This window comes from Quercus robur, chromosome 11, assembly GCF_932294415.1.
Source record: "Quercus robur chromosome 11, dhQueRobu3.1, whole genome shotgun sequence".
Lineage (NCBI taxonomy): Eukaryota > Viridiplantae > Streptophyta > Magnoliopsida > Fagales > Fagaceae > Quercus > Quercus robur.
Genome location: NC_065544.1, coordinates 3,294,761 through 3,320,965, shown reverse-complemented (window position 1 = coordinate 3,320,965; position 26,205 = coordinate 3,294,761). Strand labels below are relative to the sequence as shown.

The window sequence follows — 26,205 nt, the reverse complement described above, 5'->3', positions numbered from 1 at the left end:
TAGGAGTACATAGCATTGTCATATTACTACCCGGTGCTGTCAAAGTCTATATAATGTAATTCGATCGGTCTTCACTTCAGTTTGTCTCAACAAACTTTATGGCTTCCTCCACCTCCAATATTCTGATACTTTTTTTTCTCCTCTCTGCACTCAGCTTGTCAAGAACATGGGCTCTCAACTCTTCTTCTTCTTCTTCTTCTTCCACAACTTCTCAGGAATTTTCTTATATAAAATCTATCTGCAAAACCACACCATATTCAGATATCTGCCTTGACACATTGGAACTCGCTATCAAAGATATACCAAATGATAGCAGTCCAAACAACACCGCCTACTACATCGTTTTCACCCTCAAAACCGCAATAAACGCGTCTGAAAAGCTTTCCATTGTGCTATCTGAGGCCAAAGACCCAAAAAATGTCATAGAAAAACAAAGAGGAACCATCCAGGACTGCACGGAACTCAACCAAATCACCTTGTCTTCTTTACAAAGATCAGTGTCCCGAATCAATGATGCACAAGTAGCCGATGCAAGAGTTTACCTTAGCGCAGCACTCACCAACAAGATCACATGCTTGGAATCCCTCGATTCAGCTTCAGGTCCTTTGAAGCCAGCCCTGCTGAAATCCATAAATGACACTTACAAGCATGTAAGTAATTCTCTTTCAATTCTGTCTAGCCAAAAAGGCCAAAATAGTAGCCAAGACGGCCTAAATAATAGGCACCTCATGGACGTGGATGTTCCAACATGGATTTCAAAGAAATTAGATAGTCGGACTCGGATATTGGAGGGAATATATATCCATACCATAGTGCTGACTGTGGCTGCTGATGGAACCGGAAACTTCACCACCATCACTGATGCTATCAACTTTGCTCCAAACAATAGCAATGATATTCAAACACGTATCTACGTGAAACAAGGGCTTTATGAGGAAAATGTGGTAATCCAAAGTTACAAGCGAAACATTTTTATGCATGGAGACGGAACTGATTTCACTATCATTACTGGTAATAGAAGCAAGGTCGATGGCTGGACCACTTTCAGCTCTGCAACTCTTGGTATGTTTAGCTAATTGATTCAATTCCATTGCATGCACGCCTTTTGTTTTACTTTTATATATATCTAATAATTTGTGTCCTTTGAAGGCACAATACATAAATCAGAATATTTATATATATATATATATATATATATATATAGGTAGTCATGAAATAGTACCCTCTTATTAATTAAGTTTTTTGTTATTATTAATAATTCAATAGTTTTAAAGAGGAGATATTTGAACCTCCAGCATCTATGTTGAAACAGTAAGAATTGCCAATTAAGCTACAATATATGTACTAAATTTAAGTTTAAGCACTAAATATAATTAAATTTGTGGGGGGATATACTTAAGTAATTAACTAATGTTAGTTATATTATAAATTTCAGTGCATGAATATTACAAAGTATGGTGTTACCTATAACAAACAATACAAACATTTTTAATAATATTGTAAATTTTACTACGTAACTTATGCAAATTGGTGTAGTAATGAATGTTATTAATAGATTTTAAAAACATAATAAATGAATTTCTCTTTTTTGTGATTGATGACACATCAATTTGCAAAGGTTATGTAGCAAAATTTGTGACATCCCTAACAACTCTCTAAAACTAATTCAAACATTTATTTATATGAAGTAGCATCACTCATATTTTACATTAGTTTATAAGCTTTAGTTTATGATAGAATTAGTACTAAGCTTAGAAATTTTCCAAGTTCTTTTTCTTATACTTGTAATTAATTATTAATATTTAATGATCAATTGAACTTCAGCGGTGTCTGGCGAAAACTTTTGGGCACAAGACATAAAAATCGAGAACAAGGCTGGAGCAAAGAAACAAGAAGCAGTTTCCTTGAGAGTAAATGCGGACTTTGTTGCATTTTATAGGTGCTCCATCATTGGTTACAAGAATACATTGCATGTCCATTCCTTTCGTCAATTCTACCGAGATTGTGACATACTGGGCACCATAGATTTCATATTTGGGAACGCAGCAATTGTATTTCAATCGTGTGACATTGTTACAAGAATGCCAATGGCTGGCCAATTCACAGTTATCACAGCACAATCTCGTGATAGCTCAGATGAGAACACTGGAATCTCCATTCAAAATTGTTCAATTGTCGCTACAAATGATTTTTACTCTAATTCTGTTCGTGTGAAAAGCTACCTAGGAAGGCCAGGGGGGGCATACTCTCAGACAGTCTACCTAGAATCATACATTGGCGACTTTATTGACCCAACCGGATGGATGCAATTGTCCATTGATGATGATGATGATGATCAAAGCTTAGACACTTTGTATTTTGGGGAGTATGATAATCATGGACCTGGCTCATCAACGGATTATAGAGTTACTTGGCCTGGGTATCATGTAATGGATATTATTGATGCACTTAATTTCACAGTTGTAGAGTTCATTACTGGTGCTGATTGGTTGGGTTTCACTCCATTTCCTTGCGATTATTCAGTTATAAATTGATCTAGTTAGTATTAAAAGGTTTAATAAAAATGATTTGTCTTTTTTTCTCTATTTTGTGTGGATCGAATGGTCAAAACAATTTCACTTCTTCACAAGAATCTAATTAGATCTTGTAATAGGTACCATATAACGGTACTTCATCTATTCCCATTTTATTGCATAAAAAAAATGGTATTTTTTTATTTTATCTTTTACTGGAAATAACCATTTGATGTAAGCATTGCATTATATATTGCTTCCGTATGATTTGAAGTTTTAAACTCCCCCTGTCTGATGCATTGTAACGGTGCCTAACATTAAGAACTTGATGTGATTCCCATTTCCCAACTTCTTTTCATCACTTGTTCTTTCCATTATGGTACGTTGTGAGTGGCTTGGAAATTAGTGTAGGAAACAGTTGTCTTTTTGTCTTGTTTTAAAATATTCAAGTGGAAGACTCAAAACTGCTTTGTCCCTATTCTCGACTCTTGACTTTTACAACCGAAGGCAGTCAACAGTGCCTGCATGCGTGGACGCACTACATTTACCGGCTCACGCTAATCTCATGATGTCGAAAGAGTAACTCTACGGTTACAAAAATTACTATAATATTTTTTATAATTATTTTATGTGATAAATTACCATTGATTTTTTTATTAATTTTACATTAATTTACTGTTTTTTCCCTCTACTCAAAATTGTGACAAAGTCAGGTGATGGCACTAGGAGTGTGTTTGGATAGAACTTATTTTGCTGAAACTGAAAACTGAAAACACTGTAACAAAATAATTTTTAAATATGTGAATAGTGCTGTGGGACCCATTTTTAATGAAAAAATTGATAAAAAATGAAATTTGTGGGTCCGTGAACAGTGCATATGTGCACTGTTCACGGCAGAAAGTCCACTTTTGCGGTTACTGTTCATTGAACAGTAACCGCAATACTCAAAACGCGTGAAAACAAAAACAAAAACAAAAAAAAAGAAAAAAAAAAAAGAGGAAAACGCAGCAAACGCAGGAAAACGTGGATCCAAACATACACTAGGTATTTTGGGCATAAAAAACAATCACCTAGCATTTTTTAAAATTTAATATCCATTCATCATTTTTTTTTCTTTTTATGAAAATGTCTATTTACCATTGAAAACATTGGTAGTCGGTATCTTGCATAAAATAATAATAATAATAATAATTCATAAGAATCTTAAGATATGTGTGGAGTCTAATATGTATTGGTTATGTCAGAGCAATTTTCAATATTTCCAAATACACGTTAAATCCTCTTATATAAATAGTTATCTTGGGATACAAGTTTCAATTGAGAAGCCGTAGGCTATATATTTTACACGAAGATGAAGTTTTGAAGCCCAAAGGTTTGGAACATCCGGATTGATAGAAACTTTCAAGAGAAATGATTATCCAAATGTCCAAATGAACATGCATTTTATTGTATAGAACATGAAAATGAAGATATTTTGTTTGCTTGTATGTATATGGATGGTTTAATTTTGACAGGCAATAATCTAAGTTTGTCTGAAAAAATTGAGTAAGCAATGACTCATGAGTTAAAAATGGCAAATATTGGGCTCATGGCCAAGTATATTGGCATTGAGGTGAAGCAAATGCAGGATGGGATATTCATACTCACTGAAACTAAGTACCACATTGTGTCAATACACTAGGTAACTTGAATCATTCCTCCTTACTCTTACTTTGCTAGGAATGGTGACTTTGACATATGTAAGGTTGAATTTTTTCAATCATTTTGTTGGTTTTATTCCATGCCAAATTTGCTTGTAATTCAGCATTTAGAAACTCTGTATTTAGGTGAGAATCATGTAAGAGCAGTGTGTGAGAGAGTGTGAAGAAAAGCTCGAGAGTGTGCAATCAAGAAGAGCCTCACGACTGGATCTCGTGACTGGCTTGCGACTGGCAAGTCACTAAAATGGAACACGTGTGAAGCATGCAGGGGGAGTTGAAGGGTCACGCCAGCTGTTGCACTACAGGACAAAACCTCCAGTCTGGCAAGGCAGTTAGCTCACGACTCAAACTTGCAACTCGTTCCAGTCGTGAGCTCGAGTCGCCAGAACACCCTATTTGGTTGTAACTGACTCTTTGCATTCCATACACACCCTACTATAAATACCCTACTATAAATACCCTTACACCCACGAAATGTAGAGAGCTTCCAGAGAGAATTTTGAGAAAGAAACCCTAAAGAAAAATAAGATTGACTCATCCACAATCTTCATCCTTTGATTCTCCAAATTCCTCTACTCTCACCCTCTCCATTGTTACATCCTTAAGAGATACATTAGCCAAATCTTTATCTCACCATACCCATATCTGTGAGGAGTAATTTTGGTACTTAGGAAGCAATTCGGAAGGGACCAATTCATTTTGGTTGATGCAATGGGCGATTACAGGATTCGGTAAGCTAGAGAAGATAAGATTCGATGTAACCTTGTTGGAGCAAGAAGTTTGGAAGGCTTAGGTACACTGGGTAGATTAGGCTTGGAGGGTCTTCTGCTATTCATGTATCCCAACTTTATTCTCTAGTAGATTATTGACCGCTTGGAGGGCAGCGAAGAGGTTTTACGCCGAGGACTTCAATTTCCTCTTCAATAACACATCGTTGTGTTGTCTTTGTATTTGCATCTCTCTTCCCTTAATTTTTGCCTTTTAATTACTGTTGTGATTGTGATTAATTTCGATTTAGATTGTTTTACCAATTATGTTTTAGCTTATTTTCCTATTCCGCACATCCATTGTTTGATTATAAGCTTTGTTTCGATTTTACACACTATTTGAACATTCAACATATAATCTTCCCCAATAATTAAAGAGTCTCTCATGTATCAAGAAAGAGTCCATTGAATATGGTGTCCTGAAATTGTTCACTCCATTGACTAGAGCATCCTGATTGAGCCCAAATTGTTTCTTGAATCGGCGGCATGTCCAATTGCATATACAAGTTTCTGAGAAACAGAGGAGGTAGTGGAAAAAGATTGCTGTAGAGAGGGAAAATTCCCGACCTATCACAAGATGACAGATCACATTACCAAGTCCACAAAATACAGCCAATTACAAAGCACCACGTATTGCTGCTAGGTTTTGCTATCACTATTCAGAAACCAACAGAAATTTGCCAAGTGTCATACAAAAACCAATCACATATCAGCGTGTGTAAGCGATGACACAAGTAGTCCAGCACGTGTAAGCAATGACATAAGCGGACCAATCAGGCTGTGACGTATGTCACCAATCAGACTCCGCCACGTGTCGCTCACCCACCCCCAAACTCCTATAAATAGAAGCCTTCCTAAGGCATTTAGGAGGAGACCAAGAGATCTTGGGAGGACACCAAGCCATCTAGAGCACAAGCAGCATCAAAGAAGATTCAGAAGTACTAAAGCTCTGTTGGAATCAAGCCCTGAAGCCTCCAACAACTTTAAGAACTTCGACTTTGAATACAAAGAACATTCGAAGCAAAATCATCCAAATCATCTTCCTAGATTTTAAAGGTTACTGGAATCAAGCTCAAAAGCCTCCAGAAACTCCTAAAAACCACAAATTGGTGAAGCTCTACGGATTCAAGCCTCCAAAGCCCCGAAGAACTTCCACTACAAACCCTCAAATACGAAGAACATTTGAAGAGGAATCATCCAAATCATCTTCTTAAATCTCAAAGTTCACTGGAATCAAGCTCAAAAGCCTCCAGAAACCTCAAGAAATCACAAATTAGTAAAGCTCAATAGATTCAAGCCTCTAAAGCCCCGAAGAACTTCCACCACAAACCTTCGAAGACGAAGAACACACGAAGAACACAAAGAACGTGAAGAACAAAGGATTTCCAACAAGCTCATAGCTAGAGATTCATTGTAATTCTGTTCCAAAGATCTTCGATCCATTCTTTAGCCAAATTGAAGTATATTGAGTGTTCGAATCAAAATCACATTACTACAAATCCAATCAACAAGTCTTTTAAGGAGTTCAAATCAGAGATTAACTCTTTTGTAATTACAGAGAATTGTACCACACAATCATCAATACAAATTCGCATTTGTGAAACTATTTTACTTGTTTGACTCATTTCGAACAGAGAAATTTAGTCATCCACAATTGCCTCTAGAAATCCATATGGCGTGCTTAAACAGATAAGGCTTTACAAATTGTTTAGGTACATCACTAAACACAAACTTGCCCAACCAATAGTGAACAGAGTATGAGTGCAAGTTTGTGTTTAGTGAAGTACTATGAATGCATCCCAATGAATGTATCATTATTTGCAACAATCTGTGAAGTACTACATGATTAGTGATTCACATAATGTCAGAAGATACGGTTCCTAAAAAATCAGATGATTCTGACTTAAACATTGATTTCATTAAAATAAATATTTAAATTATAAAAAAAAAAAAAAAAAAAAAAAAAAAAAAAAAAAACCCTTAGACAGAGTTTTGAAAATTGAATGTCTTTATGATTAAGTTCAAGATCATAATTCGGTCCAAGACCAAGATAGTCATTCTTGCTGAAATGCAAATTTATAACAATGTCAGAGATGCAAGTAATTAAGCTGACAACTTGAAATTCAACACCTTAAAAGAGGGAGATCAATGCCAGGTAATGCAGATCAAGCAAAACAAAATAGTGGCCAATACCACCTTCTTCACTCTACCTTCCATTTAAAATCTCATGTGTTGGGTCACACCTATTAAAAAAGAGTTTGGGCCCACATATGAGAGAGAGTGCTAAAAATATATGGTTAAATGATTAAATTTATCATATCCGCTTTTGAAACCATCGGTAATTTAGCAATAATCCCAAGTTAGGCCTTTCAGACATTTTTGGTTTTAAAAAACTCAACTAAACCTGTACATGCCCTATTTGAAATTTACAGCTTCTCAAAACATTCTAAATTTGCGCATTCTGATTTAGTTATGACAAATATCAAAGTAAATGTACAAAGTTACCTCCAAGATGTCTTCCCCTACTCCTAGACCAACATCAGAATTAGAAAGAGACCTTTAAGATGTTCTTCTCCCTTTCCCTGTTTGGCTCCATCAAGTCAAGACCTGCTCAAACAAAGTGAAAACCTTCTGATTGAGCTCAATGATGAACTTCAGAGGTGATGACCACACAAGAGGCCCTGCAAATTAAGGGTTAAACCTGTACATTTTCCGTGCTTGTGCTTCAAAGCATCTATATATGTTATTCTTCTGCATATACATGTCAATGTAGTTGTCAATTCTTCAATTCGAAATCAAGTTGAGAGAAAATGTAACAAGTCCAAATTTTCCAAAACAAGCCCAACATGGAAATATACTCTAAAAATGAAGAATCATGGGGCATACCAAGTTCTCCCAAGGAAATTGAATGGCTCTGTTGGGACAAAAGTAACATTAGTTTGTGTAAATTCAACAGAATAAGCTACTAAAAATTGGATATATTTATCAATTTAAGGATTTTTCGTAAACGTCATCTTTTCAAATTTTAATTATTGTGCTGATAGGAATTGTTTTCAAATTTAGAAGAAGATTACGCCATACCCAGATGCCTAATTTGCTCATGATATTATCATTCAACTGAAACTGGGAATATATGCATGTTATTCAGCTTTCAGCAAAGAGATGTGAAGAATAGAGAAGAGGGATGATAGATGAAAAATGTAATTTCATGTATTTGGTTACAAGTCTTTGCTATGCATGTAGATTTGCTGGGATTATTTTTGGCCAGTTAGCAAATGCCAACTCATAATGTGTACATTGTGCGCTAATCACCATCCGTGTCAGTTATAGTTTAATACCAATCACACATATATGAAGGAACAAAGCTTCTTTAGTTTTGTAACAAGAAGTTTGATGAAGAAGAAAAAGATGATGATGAGGATGAAACTGTTTAGTTAAATAGTTTGGCTCTTGGGAAATAAGGGTAATTAGGTGAATATAAAGGTGGTGAAGTGGAGAGGATGTCGCGGGAAAAGCAGTTGGAAAGGACATATATGGCTCCAAAGCCCCTTAACTACCTCTTAAATATAGAATACCTTAAAACCCTCCTAACCAGATTTAGTTTTGTCACCTTTTAATTGAAATTTTCAATATCAAACAGGGAGAGGAAGAAGAAAAGGAAAAGGAAGAGGAAAGGCTTTCGAACGAATAAACTTTTGGGATATCATTTTCATCTCTCTATTTCTCTCTTTGCCTCAGCACAAAATCTAAGGCAGAGGTCTCTCTCTGCACCTCTGCCTTAGTGATCATTTTTAACAATGGCATTTCAGGATTTTGATCACATATCTGAACGCAGAAAAGCTGAGAAGCAACGTAAGCTGAAGAAGAAGATTATCATTGGGGCAATATTTTTTCTTGTCATTGCTCTTCTAGTTGCTGCCGCAGCATTTGTGGTGGTTACTCATAAATCTTGGTTTGGTATTGGTGGCTCCAAACCATCTGATCAACCTCAACAATCACAAAAGCAGGTTTCGCGTACTGTTAAGATCATAAAGATGATGTGTAACTCCACAGATTACAGGGACAGGTGTGAAAATACCCTTAACAAGGCAGTGAAGGCCAATCCTGATTTGTCTCAACCAAAAGACCTTCTCAAGAGTGCTGTCTCCGCCGTGGGGGATGAGGTTATCAAGGCCATGAAAACATCCACAGCATTCAAATTTAACGACCCAAAAGAGAAAGCAGCATTTGAAGATTGTAAGACATTGATGCAGGATGCCAAGGAAGAATTAGATGATTCAGTTTCCAAAATCAGCAAAAATGACTTGGGAAAGTTGATCTCTAGCACCCCTGATTTGAACAATTGGCTAAGTGCGGTTATGTCTTACCAACAAACATGCATTGATGGTTTTCCTGAAGGAAAATTGAAGAGTGACATGGAAAAGACTCTTAAGGCTGTCAAGGAACTCACCAGCAATTCCCTTGCCATTATCTCAGAGGTGGCTTCGTTCCTGTCCACGTTTAAAACACTAGGATTTAGCCGGCACCTTCAGGCGGAAAATGAATCTAATTTCTTGGAAAAAGACGAACTTCCTACCTGGATGCCCTATGAGGACCGGAGGATGTTGAAGGCAAATATTGATAAACCAACACCCAATGTGATTGTGGCCAAAGATGGTAGCGGAGACCATAAAACAATTTCTGAGGCACTGGCAGCCATGCCAGAAAAACACAAAGGACGGTACGTGTGCCCCATTTGACGGATAAGATTTTTAATGATATGATATTGAATATATCTTTAGATTTGTAATAATTAATTTTTCTTTTTTTAGAAATAATTAAAATATGCTGTTAATCTCGTAATTCTAACTCTTTTTTTTCTAAACCCCCAAGCATTTTGTACATAGAGAGGTGTCAATTCAACTACAAAGCCTTTGGCTTGTAATATTTAGGGTGTGTTTAGATACCACTTATTTTACTAAAAACTGAAAACACTATAATAAAATAATTTTTAAATGTGTAAATAATACTATGAGACCTAGTTTTAAAATTTTTTTTCTGAATAAAGTACTTGTGGGTCCCGTGAACAGTATATGGAACCCACTGAAAAAGCAAAAAAATCTTTTCCTGCATAGGACCTACAGTGCACGTTCTCACCAAAAAAAAAAAAAAAAAAAAAAAAAAAAAAAAAAAAAAGACGCTGCCTTTATCATCAGTATCCAAACAGATACTTAATCTAAATTGTGAAATTGATCCATTTTAAATATAGAGGATCCTAATATGTCAATGTTAACATTTATATTTGATCTTTATCAAGTCATGGTTTTTTCCTACAAACTTATAGTGCCCATTAACATAAATATATCTCTTTAATTCATCATTTGTTTATTTTTCCTTTTCTTTGCTCTAATGAAAATGCAGATATGTCATCTACGTTAAGCAAGGAGAATATGAGGAGACAGTGACTGTGACAAAGAAAATGGTGAATGTCACTATGTATGGTGATGGATCACAAAAGAGCATCATCACCGGCAGCAAAAATTTTGTAGATGGAGTTAGGACTTTCCAAACTGCAACTTTTGGTATGATAGTATCCAAGTTATTTAGCAACAAGTTTCCCTCACACATTCTGTTTAGGCAGAGATATATTGCAATTGCACTTGATTTATATGATACACATGTATTTAGAAACCATCTAATGGATTTCAATGAGGTCAGTCATACACATTTGGCTGCTCAATAACATAAAATTATGAAAAAAAGAGAATTTTGGAAACTAATTAATGACTGATTGTGTAAAGAGGTTCAGCAGAAATGAAATGACACAAAATTGGTTTTAAATATCTATTGCAGCGGCTCTAGGAGAAGGCTTTATAGCCAAAGCCTTGGGATTCAGAAATACTGCTGGTCCAGAAAAGCATCAAGCAGTGGCTGCTAGAGTCCAAGCAGATCGTGCAATTTTCCTTAACTGCCGCTTTGAAGGGTACCAAGACACCTTGTATGCACAAACCCATCGGCAATTCTACCGAAGCTGTGTTATTGCTGGCACCGTCGACTTCATCTTCGGTGATGCAGCTGCTGTGCTCCAAAACTGCATGATTGTAGTGAGGAAACCGTTAGATAACCAACAAAACATCGTGACAGCACAAGGAAGGGTTGACAAGCGTGAAACCACAGGAATAGTACTGCAGAACTGTCGCATTGTGCCAGACAAGAAACTTATACCTGCAAAGTCACAAATCAGAAGTTACCTCGGAAGGCCATGGAAGGAATACTCAAGAACCATTATCATGGAATCATCAATTGAGGACATTATTCACCCTGATGGATGGTTACCATGGGAAGGAGAGTTTGCACTCAAGACTCTGTCTTATGCAGAGTATAACAACAAAGGACCTGGTGCTAAGGTTAATGCAAGGGTCAAATGGCCTGGCCACAAGATCATTAGGAGGGAAGAGGCCACCAAGTATACCGCAGGGCCTTTCTTACAAGGGAATTGGATCACTGCCGCAGGCGTTCCTGTTCATTTTGGCTTATTTAGTTAAGGCTAGCTTCCACCAAAACCATCCTTGGGTGGTTGATTTATATTTTTTTAACTTTGTATGTGAAACCAAAGGCGGGAAATATAAATATAGATATATATATATATATATATATATTTTCATGCTAAGTACGTAATGTTCTTGTACTAATATAATATATACTTAATCTTACAAAGGAAATATATTAACATGCATACATTTATTAATTTCTTTAACTCGATTCTCCCTTGTTTGAAAGTAGAATTGCGTATAATCATAAGAACCAAAAGTAATAATGCCGTCAAGAGCATTGTAATTCAACCGGTTAGTACTGTAGTGTTTCCGCGAGAGACATAAGAGGTCCTCTACTATCGAATTATCAACAACAACAAAATTATAATGTGATCAACACTTAGAATTAGAATCGATACATTGACTCAAGTTTTCAGATTTTCACTTAGAATGCTCAAGACAAGAAATGTACCACATGTGTAGGACAATTCCAACATATATAATTATGTTTTTTTTTATGAAATAATTATGTTTTTTTTTATAATTCATTGATTCTCATAAAAAATAAATTGATTAATCAAAATTTAAAGTTCTTAAAAATTTAGTACTATATAACCTTAAAGTGGTTGAAAAATCAAGTCTACAAATCCTAATTATCCCAAATTTATCAAAAACAAATCAAGCCAAAATCAAGAAAACCTAAAATCTAAAACCTAAGTCAATAATAGTGCCAAAATTTACTTTTCAGCTATTTCTTTGATTTTTTTTTTTTTTTTTTTAATAAGAATGCTTATCAAATCAACATGCATAAGAGATATTTATGAGTTGAGATAGCTCTTGAAACACACTTTGAATAATTTCAATAGATAATTAATTGATTATCTTGAAAAATAAGATGATGAATTGAAATTGAGGTAGGTAACCAATTAGATAATTATGTATAAATTAATTAGATATAAGTAACCAATCACACCTAGAAAAATCAATGGTTGGTGACGACTCTAAAAAATAGAAAAAAAAATGAATGGATTCAAAAAATCACTAAAGCACATACATCATTTAAGTGTCCACAACTCACACACATTAATTTCACAACGTGACTCACCTAGAAAGCTTTTAGAAGCCCAAGTGTTTTGGGAAGGGTCAGCCATCGAAAACCGGCGTTGACACCCCCAAATGGTTTTTTCCCTTAAATAGTTTTCCTAAGGTTTTCCACTTTTGAACATTTGTTTTGAAGTAAAATATTTTCAAACGTAAAATATTTTTAGGCATTTGGTAAGACAAATAAAATTTCTCAAGCAAACCATCAAAATCGATGGCTCAACATCGAAGCCACTAGTGCTAGGAGTTTGATGACCAAACTGTTAGAACTAGCAATAAGAGCAATGGCTCCAACAACCGAAACTACCAACAATCACTATTGAAGTGGTATCTCTAGTGACCAAATCGCCAACACCAATAAACAAAACGACATCTTCGATTACCAGACCTCCAACACTATTGCAGTGTCATGTCTCTAGCCACTGAACCTTCAGCACTGGTCACTAGAGCAGAGTTTTCAAACACCGAACCACTAGCACCAATCGTCAAAGCAAAGTCTTTGAACACTAGACTGCTAGCACTAGTAGCAGAGCAAAAGTCACTAGACACCAAACCAACGACACAGGTCATCGAAGCAGAGTCTTTGGACACTAGAACGCTGTCACTTGTCATAGAAGCAATGTCTCCAGCCATTGTCCCCAGACACCAAAGCAACGTCTTTGACCACCAAACCGATGACCTAGTGACCAGATGGGGGAGGAGAAGTCACTTTGTGTTATTGGAAAACTTTACAACTGTTTATAAAATATTTTACGGTTAATGAAAAATATTTTGCAAGTTTGACTATATTTTACTTGCAAATGAACACTTGAAAATGAAAAAACATTTTTCAAAAAATATTTTACATTCAAAACAAGCCGAGCGTTCGTCACCATATCAACGTCTCTATTGTCATTGATTTTGTGCCGAGTGGTAACATCATATTTGATATGCCATATATGTTCTAACTATTATTTGTATAATCGATAAATTGGCTTAACCAGTTTAATTAATAATATTAATATCCACTGCATAATATACAACCGGATTCTAAGTAACCCAACACAAAAAGTCCCCGATTTTTATTTATTGACAACTTGCCCAAACATCTATTATAAGTATCCATTCTGTTAATCAAGGTATGCATAACTGAGCTCTTTACCTTACAAAATAAAATTAGGCTGTCTGCGTAGATGAGGTGTGTGATATTAGGTCCACACCTTGCTACTAGCACATCCTTGAGATTCTCTATGTCCACCTCTCTTCTGAACAGACTCAAAAGAACCCTTTTTTTTTTTTGATGAGTGAAAGAACTTAGATACAAAAGGATGAATAGATATAAAGATGGGGAATCTCCTTGACATAATCCCCTTATGGAAAACTTTGTCCAACTTGACTACCATTTATCAATAATGTGAAAGAATCTGCCTTGAAACACTAGTCGACGCATCTAATAAAGCAATCGACAAACCCAAAAGCTTTCAAGGCTGTAATGAAAATTCGATTAATTCAAACTTGTCATTTTCGATCTTTATTCCCATCATTCCTTTTTTAAGCTACCTTTCTTTAAAACCGTGCAAAATTTCTTGTACAATCATGCCATTTCCAGAGATACAGCTATTACACACGGTGTTAACTCTCATAAAAACGTAATATTAGGACAAAGCTAAAACACTTGTATGGTTAACAATAACCCCCAAAAAGAAAAGAAAAAAAAAAAGGTATCATTTGAAATGCCTTTACTTGGATTCATGTCAGCCACATAGCGATACTCATATAATCCATTATATCTGTGCTCTAACAAGCACATGCCTCAGATAAGTTGCAATAGAAAGGGCCCATTTCCACGTTAGAAATACATAATTAATCAACCAACTAAAAGCATCTAAGAGGTTCATCAAACAACAGGAACAAAGTATCTGAATTAATTAGATGGGACGTTAAGCTCAACTATAGAAATGTACCTAGTTTCCTCTTTTGTCTATTATGATGTACCGCACCCTCTTTTGTTTATGCTTGTGATGGCTTTGAAGAACCATTATGCTTGGTTGAGTTCTTATATTCAACTACGTACTCTTTAACTCTATTGATTATAAATTTGAAGATGGAAGGATTTGAACTCTCGCTACAACATACAAGACCTTAATATTTCCGTTAAAAAAATCATTAGATGCTACTTGAGCTACAAAATTCGACTGGATTACAAATTTCACATGCTTCTCACAGAGAAAGTGTTAAAAATATACTGCATAGAACATGCAACATCAATTAATGCTCAAACAAGTTATAATAAAAAATAAAAAATAAAAAAACTAATATTAAAAGGAAATGGGGTGGTAATTAACTAATTATATGCTAATATATATGTCACTAGAGATTAATAGTGTTGGATAGGATATTATGAGTACGACGGAAAATGATATGTTGAATTTTTATTGCCTCCCATTCGATTGTGCCATGTTAATTAATATTTGGAGTATACGCGGGCTTCAATGTTGCATCTTTACAAAGTTGCATGAATCCTGAAATTTCACAGGAGGCGACCGACACTGTCGATTCACAACTAACACTTTTGTTTGCATTCTCCGTAATACCTTTTCCTATTGAACTTTCATCATCCAATTAAATAGATCAAAGTACTTCTGTCACTTCAGACCTTTTTTAGTCTCCCTCTTCTGTCAAGTTTTTTTTTTTTTTTTTTTTTTTTTGATAGGATCTGTCAAGTTTATTATTAGTGACAAAAGTGACCCATTTCACTTTTTTTTTTTTATTGGCTTACCATTATGAAAGATTATTAATGATTTGAGATTAAATTAATCTTTATAACTTAATCTTTTTAATTTAATTGGGTTGGGCTTAGAAGTCGGTTGTAATCTTTACCTAGTAAATTGGGTAGATTTCTTTGACTAAGATTATAAAGAAACCTTTGGATTATATTTTCGTTAAAAAAATCGTTAGATGTTACTTGAGCTACAAAACTTGACTGGGTTACAAATTTCACGTGTTTCTCACAGAGAAAGTGTTAAAAATATACTGCATAGAACATGCAATATCAATTAATGCTCAAACAAGTTATAATAAAAAAATAAAAAAACTAATATTAAAAGGAAATGGGGTGGTAATTATATGCTAATATATATGTCACTAGAGATTAATAGTGTTGGATAGGATATTATGAGTATGAGGGAAAATGATATGTTGAATTTTTATTGCCTCCCATTCGATTGTGCCATGTTAATTAATATTTGGAATATGCGCGGGCTTCAATGTTGCATCTTTACAAAGTTGCATGAATCCTGAAATTTCACAGGAGGCGACCGACGCTGTCGATTCACAACTAACACTTTTGTCTGCATTCTCCGTAACACCTTTTCCTATTGAACTTTCATCATCCAATTAAATAGATCAAAGTACTTCTGTCACTTCAGACCTTTTTTAGTCTCCCTATTCTGTCAAGTTTTTTTTTATAGAATCTGTCAAGTTTATTATTAGTGACAAAAGTGACCCATTTCACTTTTTTTTTATATTGGCTTACCATTATGAAAGATTATTAATGATTTGAGATTAAATTAATCTTTATAACTTAATCTTTTTAATTTAATTGGGTTGGGCTTAGAAGTCAGTTGAAATCTTTACCTAGTAAATTGGGTAGATTTCTTTGACTAAGATTATAAAGAAACCTTTGGATTATATTGATTAAATTGAGTTTCAATCACGCCTTAAACAAGGGTTTCATGAGAGATATGAAGTGGATTCAAAACTTATAACTAGTATCTTGGATACCATCCACAAATAATTTCATTATCTCTATAATGTGTGGCATAAGAGGACTATTCATACTCAAAAGAATAGTAAGATGCTTGAAAAATGCTGGAAAACTAAGTTAGAAAAAATAGTAATAATAAAAATAAAATTTTGTAATTATCGTTATTCATAATACAGTTTACATTTAAACTATATTTGGTATGACAATTAAATTTTAGTTTGATATTTATATATTTTCTTACATATATTAATTAATATTCTCTAAAGAAATTTTTACTTTCAATCTTTTCTTTTCATCTTGTCTCCAACACTAAAATCCTTATTCCCTTTTTTAAGTAAGCTTATTCAGTGCTAACTTCTTCTTTTTTTTTTTTTTGGCCTACTATTTGTTGCTAACTTAACTATTTAAAAGTGAGAAAAAAAAAGTTTTTAAGCAAATTAATTAAGCTAGTTCTCTCACAAAAAAAAAAGGGGTCATTGTCCCATATTGCTTAAGAGATTGTGTCATGTGTAGTATAACTTGTCTTACCCTCCCTTAAAAGTTATCATGGCTTTTGAGTGGAATTATGGTGTGTCTTTGTGTTAAAACCATTTTCCCTCTCCCCTGTGTATGTGTGTTTGTTTGTTTCTAAAAAAAAATAGTAATTGTTTCACATTGCTTAAGAAAATGTGTTGTGTGTAATATAACTTGCCTCGTCTTCCCTTAAAAGTTACCAAGGCTTTTGAGTGGAGTTGTGATGTGTCTTTATATTAGAACCCCTTTCCCTCTCCCCTGTGTGTGTGTTTGTTTCTCAAAAAATAAATAAATAAATAAATAAGCTAGTTCCACTTTCTCAAAAAATAATAATAATAAGCTAGTTCTTTTTCAAATAACCCAATTACTTGTTAGCTTGATAATTTTGCATGAACAACTTTTCAAATCCTCGAATTTACCAAGTACAATTGTACTTATGTCTCACATTTTCTAAGCTTATTTGCTGTTCCCTTCTTTGTACAAAACATTCCTATTATAGATCTCTGAATATTAGTGGCCTTGGAAAATACCAAGTTTTGAACAAACTGAAAGAACTGGCCGTCTGGATCATTCGCATCTGCTTTGCGTTTTAAATTTGTTAGTACACAACATTTGGTTAGATTCTCCAATCGATGGTTAACAAAAGAATTTATGACCTACATATATACATCACTCTGTTCTCTTTCATTTGGGTAAAACTACACACACGCTGTTACACACCTTTTTAAATTGAAAATCGTGAGTTAAAGACACGATCGTGTCTTTTTGTGTAAATCCTATAAGAATATCTCAACTATATTTTCCTTTTGTAATTTTCTTGTTTGGAATGTTCAGAGTACTGGATAAGATAAAAGCAAGCACCATCAAATGCTTTAAGAAAGATTGATTAATAATAAAGGAGGTAAGGCAATGGCATCGTCGTGTGTGTCCCGGACCTACAAAGTACTCTAAAATGTTCCGTATGAGCAGTATGTACAACATATACGGCCAGCAAAGCAATAGAGATAATCCTTGTCATGACTAGTGGATTACAAAACAAGGGCCACTGCCACTGAATGGATTAGGAAATTAAATTTGGATGAGACGTATCACCGAACACCACCTATGAGAATTAAGCCATCATAACAAGTGCTAATAAGACTGATTTGGAATTATATGTGAGTTCATTACAGTTGGCTGAGACTTGTTGTAACTTAAATTGTTCAATCCTTTGGTATGAGGATGGGACTTCTAGTGTTTTTTCTAGTGTTTGGGGTGTTGGGATTATGTGCATTAGGTCTAGGAGGGGCTTCCATTTCATGGGATGCCATGGATGATAATCAAAATTATGTAAAGGAATGCGGCTTTACTAGATATCCTAGCCTCTGCGTTGAAACCTTGACCAGATTGGGCTCAGCCAATCAACCTGTTGACATTGTGTTGGCTCTTGTTAACAAGACCATCTCTGAGACGAAGCTGACCACTTCAAATTTTGCAAAATTCAGCTCCCAATTTGAAGCCCAAGAATTAGCTGAACGTGCCCATTATGTCACTGGTGGGGGTAATAACCAACAGCTTCACTTGCATGTTGTTGACAGAGGCTCCAATTTCCAATTACAATATTACATGTTTGTTTATGTGTTACTCTGTTTGTGTGTTTTTTTTTTATATTCTTAATTGATTAAGCCCCAATTTTTGTTTTTGATATGGTAGGCTATTGTGAAGAGCTCATGAACATGTCTCTCAAATGGCTTGAGCAGTCCATGTCAGCCCTAAAAGATTCTCCGGAGAAAAACAAGCATGACATTCAAACATGGCTAAGTGCTGCCTTGACTTTCCAACAAGCTTGTAAAGACTCAGCCGACAGCCTCAGTCTCTCCGAAGAGTACTTGAATATAGTTCAGAACCAGATATCTAAGAAGATGGATTATCTATCTCAATTGGGAAGTAATCCATTAGCTCTTGTCAACAGGATCACCAAAACTGGTACTGGTAAGTCAAAGAAGAGCATAACTTTTCCAAAGTGGGTATTTACTCGAGATAGAAAGCTCGTTGAGGCAAAGGCAAATGTCATAGTTGCCAAAGATGGTTCAGGCAACTATAAAACTGTGTCGGAAGCCATCAAAGCTGCTTCTGGGAAACAGTTTGTGATTTACGTGAAGTCAGGGGTTTATAAGGAGAAGATTCACACTAAGAAAGATGGCATTACCTTGATAGGAGACGGCAAATATTCCACTATTATAGTTGGCGACGATTGTGTTGCTAAAGGCTCTTCCCTGGCTGCCTCTGCCACATTCAGTCAGTACTTTTGGCACTCTCTCTTTCACTCTGTCTCTCTCTTGCTAGCTTGTATGTATTGTGTCTTAATTAGGCAACCGTACGAAGCTAAGGTAGTAAAAAAAGGCGTTAAAAAAACGAGTTTGGTTTCTTTTCCGTGCATTTGAGTGCTTCTATTTAATGCATTAATTGGAGCAGAAGAGGTGATATAAACATGACAAATTAATGTCCAAAATTAATCACATGTTAATCTTATGTTCCTAATCCAATTACCTATTGTAGCAGACGGAAGCCTCACCCAAAAAAACAATTAGGGTGAGTTTGGGAAGTGATGAAAACTGAAATTTATTAGAGTTTTTAGCTTTTTTTTTTACTATTCATGAATCTAATTGCATTATTTATAGGCTCACGAGTTGTGTAAAAGGCCAGTTTGTTTTTTGAGTGTGCAAATGGCTTTTTCTACTGTACTCTTAATCTTTTCAGTTTTTTTTCTGCAATACTTAATTTCAGCAAAAAAAAAAAAAAAACAATTAGTTAGTTTTTAGCCTTTTTTTTTTCCTAAAGTATTTTCAGTAAAAAGTTTTCAATTTTAACTAAATAAACTATAACCAAACGGAACCTAGTCTAAAGACAACATTTCCACAATTATATATGTTCTACGGTTCCTACATGTATAAAAATATGTAAGTATTCACCAATATATATTTATTTATATATGTGTGTGTGACTATGAATATGTACACTAATTAATATATGTGTGTTAGTATTCATAAGGATTTAGCATCTATTTAGAAAATTAAGAATAAAATATATTAGACTTATTAGTTTGTAAGAATTATATAATAAAATTTATACTATTTAATATAATATACTATAAAATTTATACTATATTCTGGCTGCGCAGCAATCACAGGTAACGGATTCATTGCTCGTGACATTGGATTTCATAACACAGCCGGTCCTCAAGGAGAACAAGCCCTGGCTGTGTATGTTGCTTCAGACCATTCAGTCTTCTTCAGGTGTAGCATTGCAGGCTACCAGGACAGTTTATATGCGCTTGCACTCCGTCAATTCTATAGAGAATGTGACATCTATGGCACCATAGACTTCATTTTTGGAAACGCTGTGGCTGTTTTTCAGAGCTGCAATTTAATACTTCGTAGACCACAACGTGGTTATTACAATGTGATCCTAGCAAATGGGAGGAATGACCCTGGTCAAAATACTGGCTTCTCGGTTCAAAAGTGTAAGATCATGGTGAGCTCAGATTTTTCTGCTGTCAAACATTCATACAATTCCTATCTAGGGAGGCCATGGAGGGAGTACTCTAGAGCAGTAATAATGGAATCAACCTTAGATGATGCTATAGCGCCTAGAGGTTGGATTGAATGGTCTGGAGCCGAAAGTTCTACCCTCAAGAATCTGTATTTTGCAGAGTACTCAAATGTAGGGCCTGGAGCTGGACTTTCCAAGAGGGTGCAGTGGCCTGGATATCATGTTATTGGAGCCGATGAAGCAGTCAAATTTACCGTCTCTAAGTTTATCGCTGGGACTTCATGGCTGCCTTTCACCGGCATACCTTTCATCTCCGGTCTGGACTGAGCGAAGAAAAATCTTTAATTTTATTATGAGTGTCTCACTTTATACTCCATAAATAATGTTATGTAATGTCGTTTTATCTTTTTTTATTATTATTAAATACATACTAGTATTATTAATAGAGTATAAAGTAAAACATTAAGAAGGAAAAATAAGATTTTTATTTGCAGAAAGCAAGTAGATCTTAGGATTGCTCACACATAATAATATTTGTTTTAAGATATATATATATATATATATATATGTGTGTGTTTATATACTATATAGTTTGTAACTCTAGATCAATTACCCAAGAAAAGAAACAAAAAGGTCATATTGTTCTGCCGTCTTTTTCATCTTGGAATGGTAATGATTATAAATATCTGTTCCTTAATTTGGTTGCTGTTTTATAGTTGACTTCTATGCTTTATCTGGACACTGGAGGCACCTCTTGTACTTGTCATTCTCTATTGTTCAAAAAAGAACATTTCCAAAAAGTTTGAGGGAAATAAGTAGTAACATTATTACTTACTAATGATATAGCTGATATATGGAAAAAAAGTGAGGACTCCTAACTGAAGGCAAAAGACATTAATTACTTTAACATGGTATTTCTTTTTGTGAGTGCTTCATGCGACATGGGAACATTCATCATGAAAATTTAAGCTAATAAGAATGACAATGTTGAATATAAACTATTCATCTTTCACAGTTACGAAATTATCAGTTAGGTCAAATGGCATTCTTTTAGTGCTCTCAGGTCAACAAATATGTTCACAATTAAAACAACCTAAGCAACAAAATTACCGAATAAGAAAAATTAACATTTTACTTTCTTTTTTCTTTTTTTTGAGAAACAGCATTTTACCTATTTCATTTGGAAAATGAGCCAACAGCTGATTCCTGTCACATTTATACCAAACTGAATGAGGTGGTTTGGGCACTGTTTGATGCCTAGTTTGAAGGCTTGTTTTGCATATCATTGTGTTACACTTAGCATCCACATCAGTGGATGCAAACTTATCATCTATTTTGCATTAAAAAAATTACTTTTTTCTATTTTACACATTCATTTTTACAAAACACTCACATCAGTCCATCTATTATACACTATATTTTATATAAATAATATTTTTATATTCTTTTTTTAATATTATTTTATCTACTATTTCTTTTTCCTATACTTCCTCTACTTTCTTCTTCTTTCTTTTTCCTTATCTCTCTGCCGTTTCCTCTTTCTTTTCTTCCTCTTCTTTCTTCTTCTTTCTCTCACGGTCAAAACCAGAAGCACCAAAGCAAGCACTCCATCAACACCACAACCATCACAAGCACCACAACGCCTCTCCAATCCACCGATCTCTGTCAACCTAGAAGCACCATCACAAGCACTCCATCAACACCGATCTCTGTCAACCCACAAAATCGATCTCCATCAACACCAATCTCCATCAACCCATCACCGATCTCCATCAACACCAATCCACATCTCCGATCCAAATCGCCTCTCCAATCCATGATCACCGATCCAACGATTTTGTTCCAATTGTTGATTTTGTGGTTGATTTTTTATTTTTGTAGTTGATTTTTGATTTTGTGTCTATGGGAGTGTGTGTATCACAGGAAGAAAGAACATGATGAGGGACAAAATGCGTTAGTTTTGTAGATGGAGAAGAGAGAGAAAAAAGGAGCGAATCAGAAATTATTAAAATATTAAATGTAAAAGCTACAGTAATTGTGCATATTTGCATAATAATTGTGCATATTTGCATAGTTACTGTAGCTCTTATGCATTTATGCACAATTTTACATCCACTGATATGGGTGTTTTTTTACTTAAAATGTGTAAAATCAAATACTTTTTCTATTTTGTAAGACTTTACACATACTGATGGGATGCTCTTACGTGTCAAAGACTTTGCAAATGACTCATGCATATAATAGCACTCGGTAGGAAACGCCAAATTGTATTAACATTGTTGGTGGAGAATTCAAATTCCATTGTCGGTGGGCTTGAAATGGTCATAGATAAAGTTCACTCTCCAACAGCTGGAAGTGAGCTTAATTTCTAATGAGTCAAGCCCTAAATAGTTTGAATTGAAGTCGTACATCAATGGGGTCCATTAGGGTTACATCTTCTATTCTGCCTTAAATATAAATAGAGAATTAGATTCTTTTCACTAGCTTAATTTCTACAGAGAATATTAAAGTTTGAACTATATATATATATATATATATATATATATTAACACAACTATTATTCATCCAAAAAGAAATAAATTTTATAGTATATAGACTTTATCTACTATATAGATAAAGTCTCTTGTGTTAGTGTCTTTGGCTCTCTTAAAATGGTAAGCTTGGGTTGGATCCATCGACTTCTTGTGTGGCGGTGAGCTTGACTATTTTTCTTTGTTAAAAAAATAATAATAATAAGACAACAATATAGAAAAGTTGTGATTAATTATAAAACTTTAAGAGAGAGAGAGAGAGTTATGAGTGTAATTTATTTTAAAGTTTTACTAACGTGTGCTCATAAGGCATATATTAGTAAACTATTTGAAGAAAACTTTTATAGAAAAATGAAAAAGATACCAACTTTTTTTTACAACTTTTTCAATTTCAATAAAATATTTTCAAAAATAAATAATTAATATGTGTTCTTAAAGCACACATTAACCGACACTCTTTATTTTATAAAAGAATGTGATATTTTTAGGCTCCTGGAATTTTCCTTGAACAAGCACCTCTCATTTAGAGCCATACTTTTTTTTCTTTTCTGTTTTTTGCGAGAAAGGGGCAGGTTGCAACCTAAATGGACTAGAACACAATTAAAGTGGATTGAAAATAAGACTAGACTTGATTGGTAATCACCAGAATTGTAGCTTCTAGCTAGCTAGTCCTCTTTATTCACATGGCTGTCCCACTTTTAAACTAATTATTGTCCTTTCCGAAGTCTTTATCGACTTAGCGTCACTAAAAGTTACAGCCTTACAGGATTTCTTATCGTGGAACACATTTCCGATCAAAGTATCAATCTTTAACTTTGGTTTTGGACCATCTAAGTATCTAACATGGAATTCAATTGTTATAATGACGATAGAGAAGATAGTTAGTCGTCGCAGGTAGTAGTCACAAGTCTCATCCCTTCGATGAGCTGATTTTTAATTAGAAGTGGTTATGGAAGGGGATACATAATTAATCATCGTATTATACTCACAACATTGAAAACATATATATATATATATATATATATATAAGAGAACCTTACTTATGAGTTATGACTAATTAATTATCGTATTACATTCACAGCATAGAAAACGTTTTTATATAAAAGAACCTTACCTATGAAGGTTAAATGAGATAATTAATATCATTTTTTTTTTCTTTACTAATCGCAGTTATACATTGTAGAAAAAGTTCCGGCACAAAAGTTATCCACAAACTTTCTCATATATAGAGAACTATAACTACATGTTTCTAATTCTATGGGCTCGATTTAAGTTATCGGTAAGGTCTTTTTTATCAAATAAAAGATTTGGATTCAAACTCGTTTAAACTAAAAATTTGGCGAAAGATGGATGATATTAAAGCTAAAAAACATCGCATCAGAGTAGTTAGCAAGTCCATATTTTTTGTCAAAACTAGTAGTTCGCCAGCAAGGAATAATTAAAATTTTCATATAAAAGAATATAAATATTATTGAAACTATCAAAATGATTAGTAAACTACTTTAAAGTCTAAATTAACTATCATAACACATATTGATATTGAGTCACTTGATGTAGAAATAGTATGTATTGTGCATGTTGTACTATATTGAAATATAAAATTATGAAAGACAATTAATATAATTAAAATAAATAATAAATTTTATTTTAAATTTTCTTGAAATTTTTTGGTAAGAGCATTTAAGTTGGAGTATAATCTTAAATTTTTTAAAGCCTAGATAATAGAGTTTTATCTAAATTAAAATATCATAACAAGACAAATAAAATTTTAGTTGGAGTCCATAAAAAACAAATTAGTTGGAGTAGAATTTTGAACTATTAAAACCTATAAAGTTTTAGATAGTTTAAACCATCCTAACAAGTATAAGATATAAACTACTTTAAAAATTAATGCAAGTGTAACCAATTAATTGTCACATAGAAAAGACAACCACTTGTTACAACTACAATTTTAAGGGATTCATATCCCATGCAATACCTAGGATATTGCACAAGGTGCAATACCTAAATTCTCAGCCATAGATTTAATCTAATGGCTTAAATCTTTGACACCTCACCAAATAACAAAAAGACTATTTACCCTTAAAAAATTTCACAGCCCGCCCACTGTTTCTAGTAAGTCTAAGTAAACTTTCATAAAATCAAATTTTTTTTTCTCTCTCTCCCCTACACAGCTGCCGCTCTCTGCCTCTCCTTCAACCCATTCTATGCCTCTCCTTCAATCCATTGTCACAATAGCCCTAGCTCATACCCAAACACTGAAACTTAGCATTTGAAACCAAACCCCCCAAACACTCACACTCCCTCTTTCTCGTGTGTGAAGCTATCCCAAGTCCCAACTCTCATAGAGTGAAGGTCTCTCTGAAGCAACGAAGCCATTGGCCAAATCGGTGGTTCCAACGGTACTTGGCCATTGTATCGTCAGAAAATCCACAAAATCCCCTTTGTGATAGTCATTGCGGGTCCATCTTTGATTGGTTACTTCCGACATCAACCGACTCAAGGAGGTGAGTTCTCTCTTTTGTATAAATTGAATCAAAAAAAAAAATATATATATATATATATATATATATTTTTTTTTTTTTTTTTTTGGGTAAAAGGAGACTTGGGTCAGGGGTCAAGATAGTTGGGCCTATTGAAACCAAGCTCTTGAAATTTTTATTTTTATTTTCAATCACCTTATAAGGCTATTGCACCTTTGCACTTCTACAGCCTTGACCTTTTCTTTCACTTCCTCCATAAAAATCTTTAACCTATCAAGTTTTGTCTGATTAATTTTATTTTAATAATAGTATAACACTTAGCCATCACAAGTTCACAACAAAAGAAAAGAGAGACATAAATGTTCATTCTTGTTTGCATTGGATTCTTCGTGTTGTTTCAAGTTCCTTATACAAAATAATATTCATAAAAAATTAAAAAAAAAAAAAGTGTTTTCATAAAATGATAGGAACCTTCTTACAAGAACAAAATGGACTCTAAGGAATAAACCAAAGAAGATGATTGAATCAATAAATTGGCTTGCTAAAGCTTGTATGGATAAAACCCAGATGTATAAAATCTCTATTTTACTGTTACATTGCTTGAATTATATGCTTTTAGGTCCTCATTGTATTTAAACTGTAGTGTTTTAATCTTTGCCTTTCAAGTTTGCAATCAGAATTTAGTGATAAAAATTTATTGTCATAGGGATAGAAAATTTTGATAAATTTTTTTAGAGATAAAATTTTGATAATTGAAAGTTTGTCTTTGTATAGGTATGATACACTTTAACAGTTTCTTAAAAATATTT

At 34.1% G+C, this 26,205-nt stretch overlaps 3 protein-coding genes across 4 annotated transcripts; all 3 read left to right on the top strand.

The window, feature by feature from the left end:
* Positions 1–98: 98 nt before the first annotated feature.
* On the top strand, positions 99–2,534 carry LOC126707142 (probable pectinesterase/pectinesterase inhibitor 12). The gene is made up of 2 exons (XM_050406744.1): positions 99–1,062; positions 1,825–2,534. The coding sequence occupies exons 1-2, from the start codon at positions 99–101 to the stop codon at positions 2,532–2,534; spliced, it is 1,674 nt and encodes a 557-aa protein (XP_050262701.1).
* A 6,243-nt stretch (positions 2,535–8,777) lies between these two features.
* LOC126706142 (putative pectinesterase/pectinesterase inhibitor 45) lies at positions 8,778–11,573 on the top strand. The gene is made up of 3 exons (XM_050405443.1): positions 8,778–9,700; positions 10,381–10,541; positions 10,813–11,573. Exons 1-3 carry the CDS (start codon positions 8,778–8,780, stop codon positions 11,502–11,504), a joined length of 1,776 nt encoding a protein of 591 aa, XP_050261400.1. The 3' UTR covers positions 11,505–11,573.
* A 6,377-nt stretch (positions 11,574–17,950) lies between these two features.
* LOC126706962 (pectinesterase) lies at positions 17,951–20,824 on the top strand. Of its 2 annotated transcripts, none has more exons than XM_050406554.1 (3): positions 17,951–18,385; positions 18,544–19,128; positions 20,012–20,824. In XM_050406554.1, the coding sequence occupies exons 1-3, from the start codon at positions 18,067–18,069 to the stop codon at positions 20,707–20,709; spliced, it is 1,602 nt and encodes a 533-aa protein (XP_050262511.1). In that variant the 5' UTR covers positions 17,951–18,066; the 3' UTR covers positions 20,710–20,824. The 2 variants fall into 2 exon arrangements, with proteins under 2 accessions (XP_050262511.1, XP_050262509.1); XM_050406552.1 differs by having other exon boundaries at positions 17,954–18,391.
* Positions 20,825–26,205: the final 5,381 nt, after the last annotated feature.

Coding starts and splice junctions, on each gene's coding strand:
- LOC126706962 (XM_050406552.1), top strand. CDS start 18,067: ATGAGGATGGGACTTCTAGTGTTTTTTCTAGTGTTTGGGGTGTTGGGA. Junction 18,392..18,543: donor CCATTATGTCACTGGTGGGG/GTAATAACCAAC, acceptor TTGATATGGTAG/GCTATTGTGAAGAGCTCATG. Junction 19,129..20,011: donor GGCTGCCTCTGCCACATTCA/GTCAGTACTTTT, acceptor CTGGCTGCGCAG/CAATCACAGGTAACGGATTC.
- LOC126706142 (XM_050405443.1), top strand. CDS start 8,778: ATGGCATTTCAGGATTTTGATCACATATCTGAACGCAGAAAAGCTGAG. Junction 9,701..10,380: donor CCAGAAAAACACAAAGGACG/GTACGTGTGCCC, acceptor ATGAAAATGCAG/ATATGTCATCTACGTTAAGC. Junction 10,542..10,812: donor TTTCCAAACTGCAACTTTTG/GTATGATAGTAT, acceptor TATCTATTGCAG/CGGCTCTAGGAGAAGGCTTT.
- LOC126707142 (XM_050406744.1), top strand. CDS start 99: ATGGCTTCCTCCACCTCCAATATTCTGATACTTTTTTTTCTCCTCTCT. Junction 1,063..1,824: donor TTTCAGCTCTGCAACTCTTG/GTATGTTTAGCT, acceptor ATTGAACTTCAG/CGGTGTCTGGCGAAAACTTT.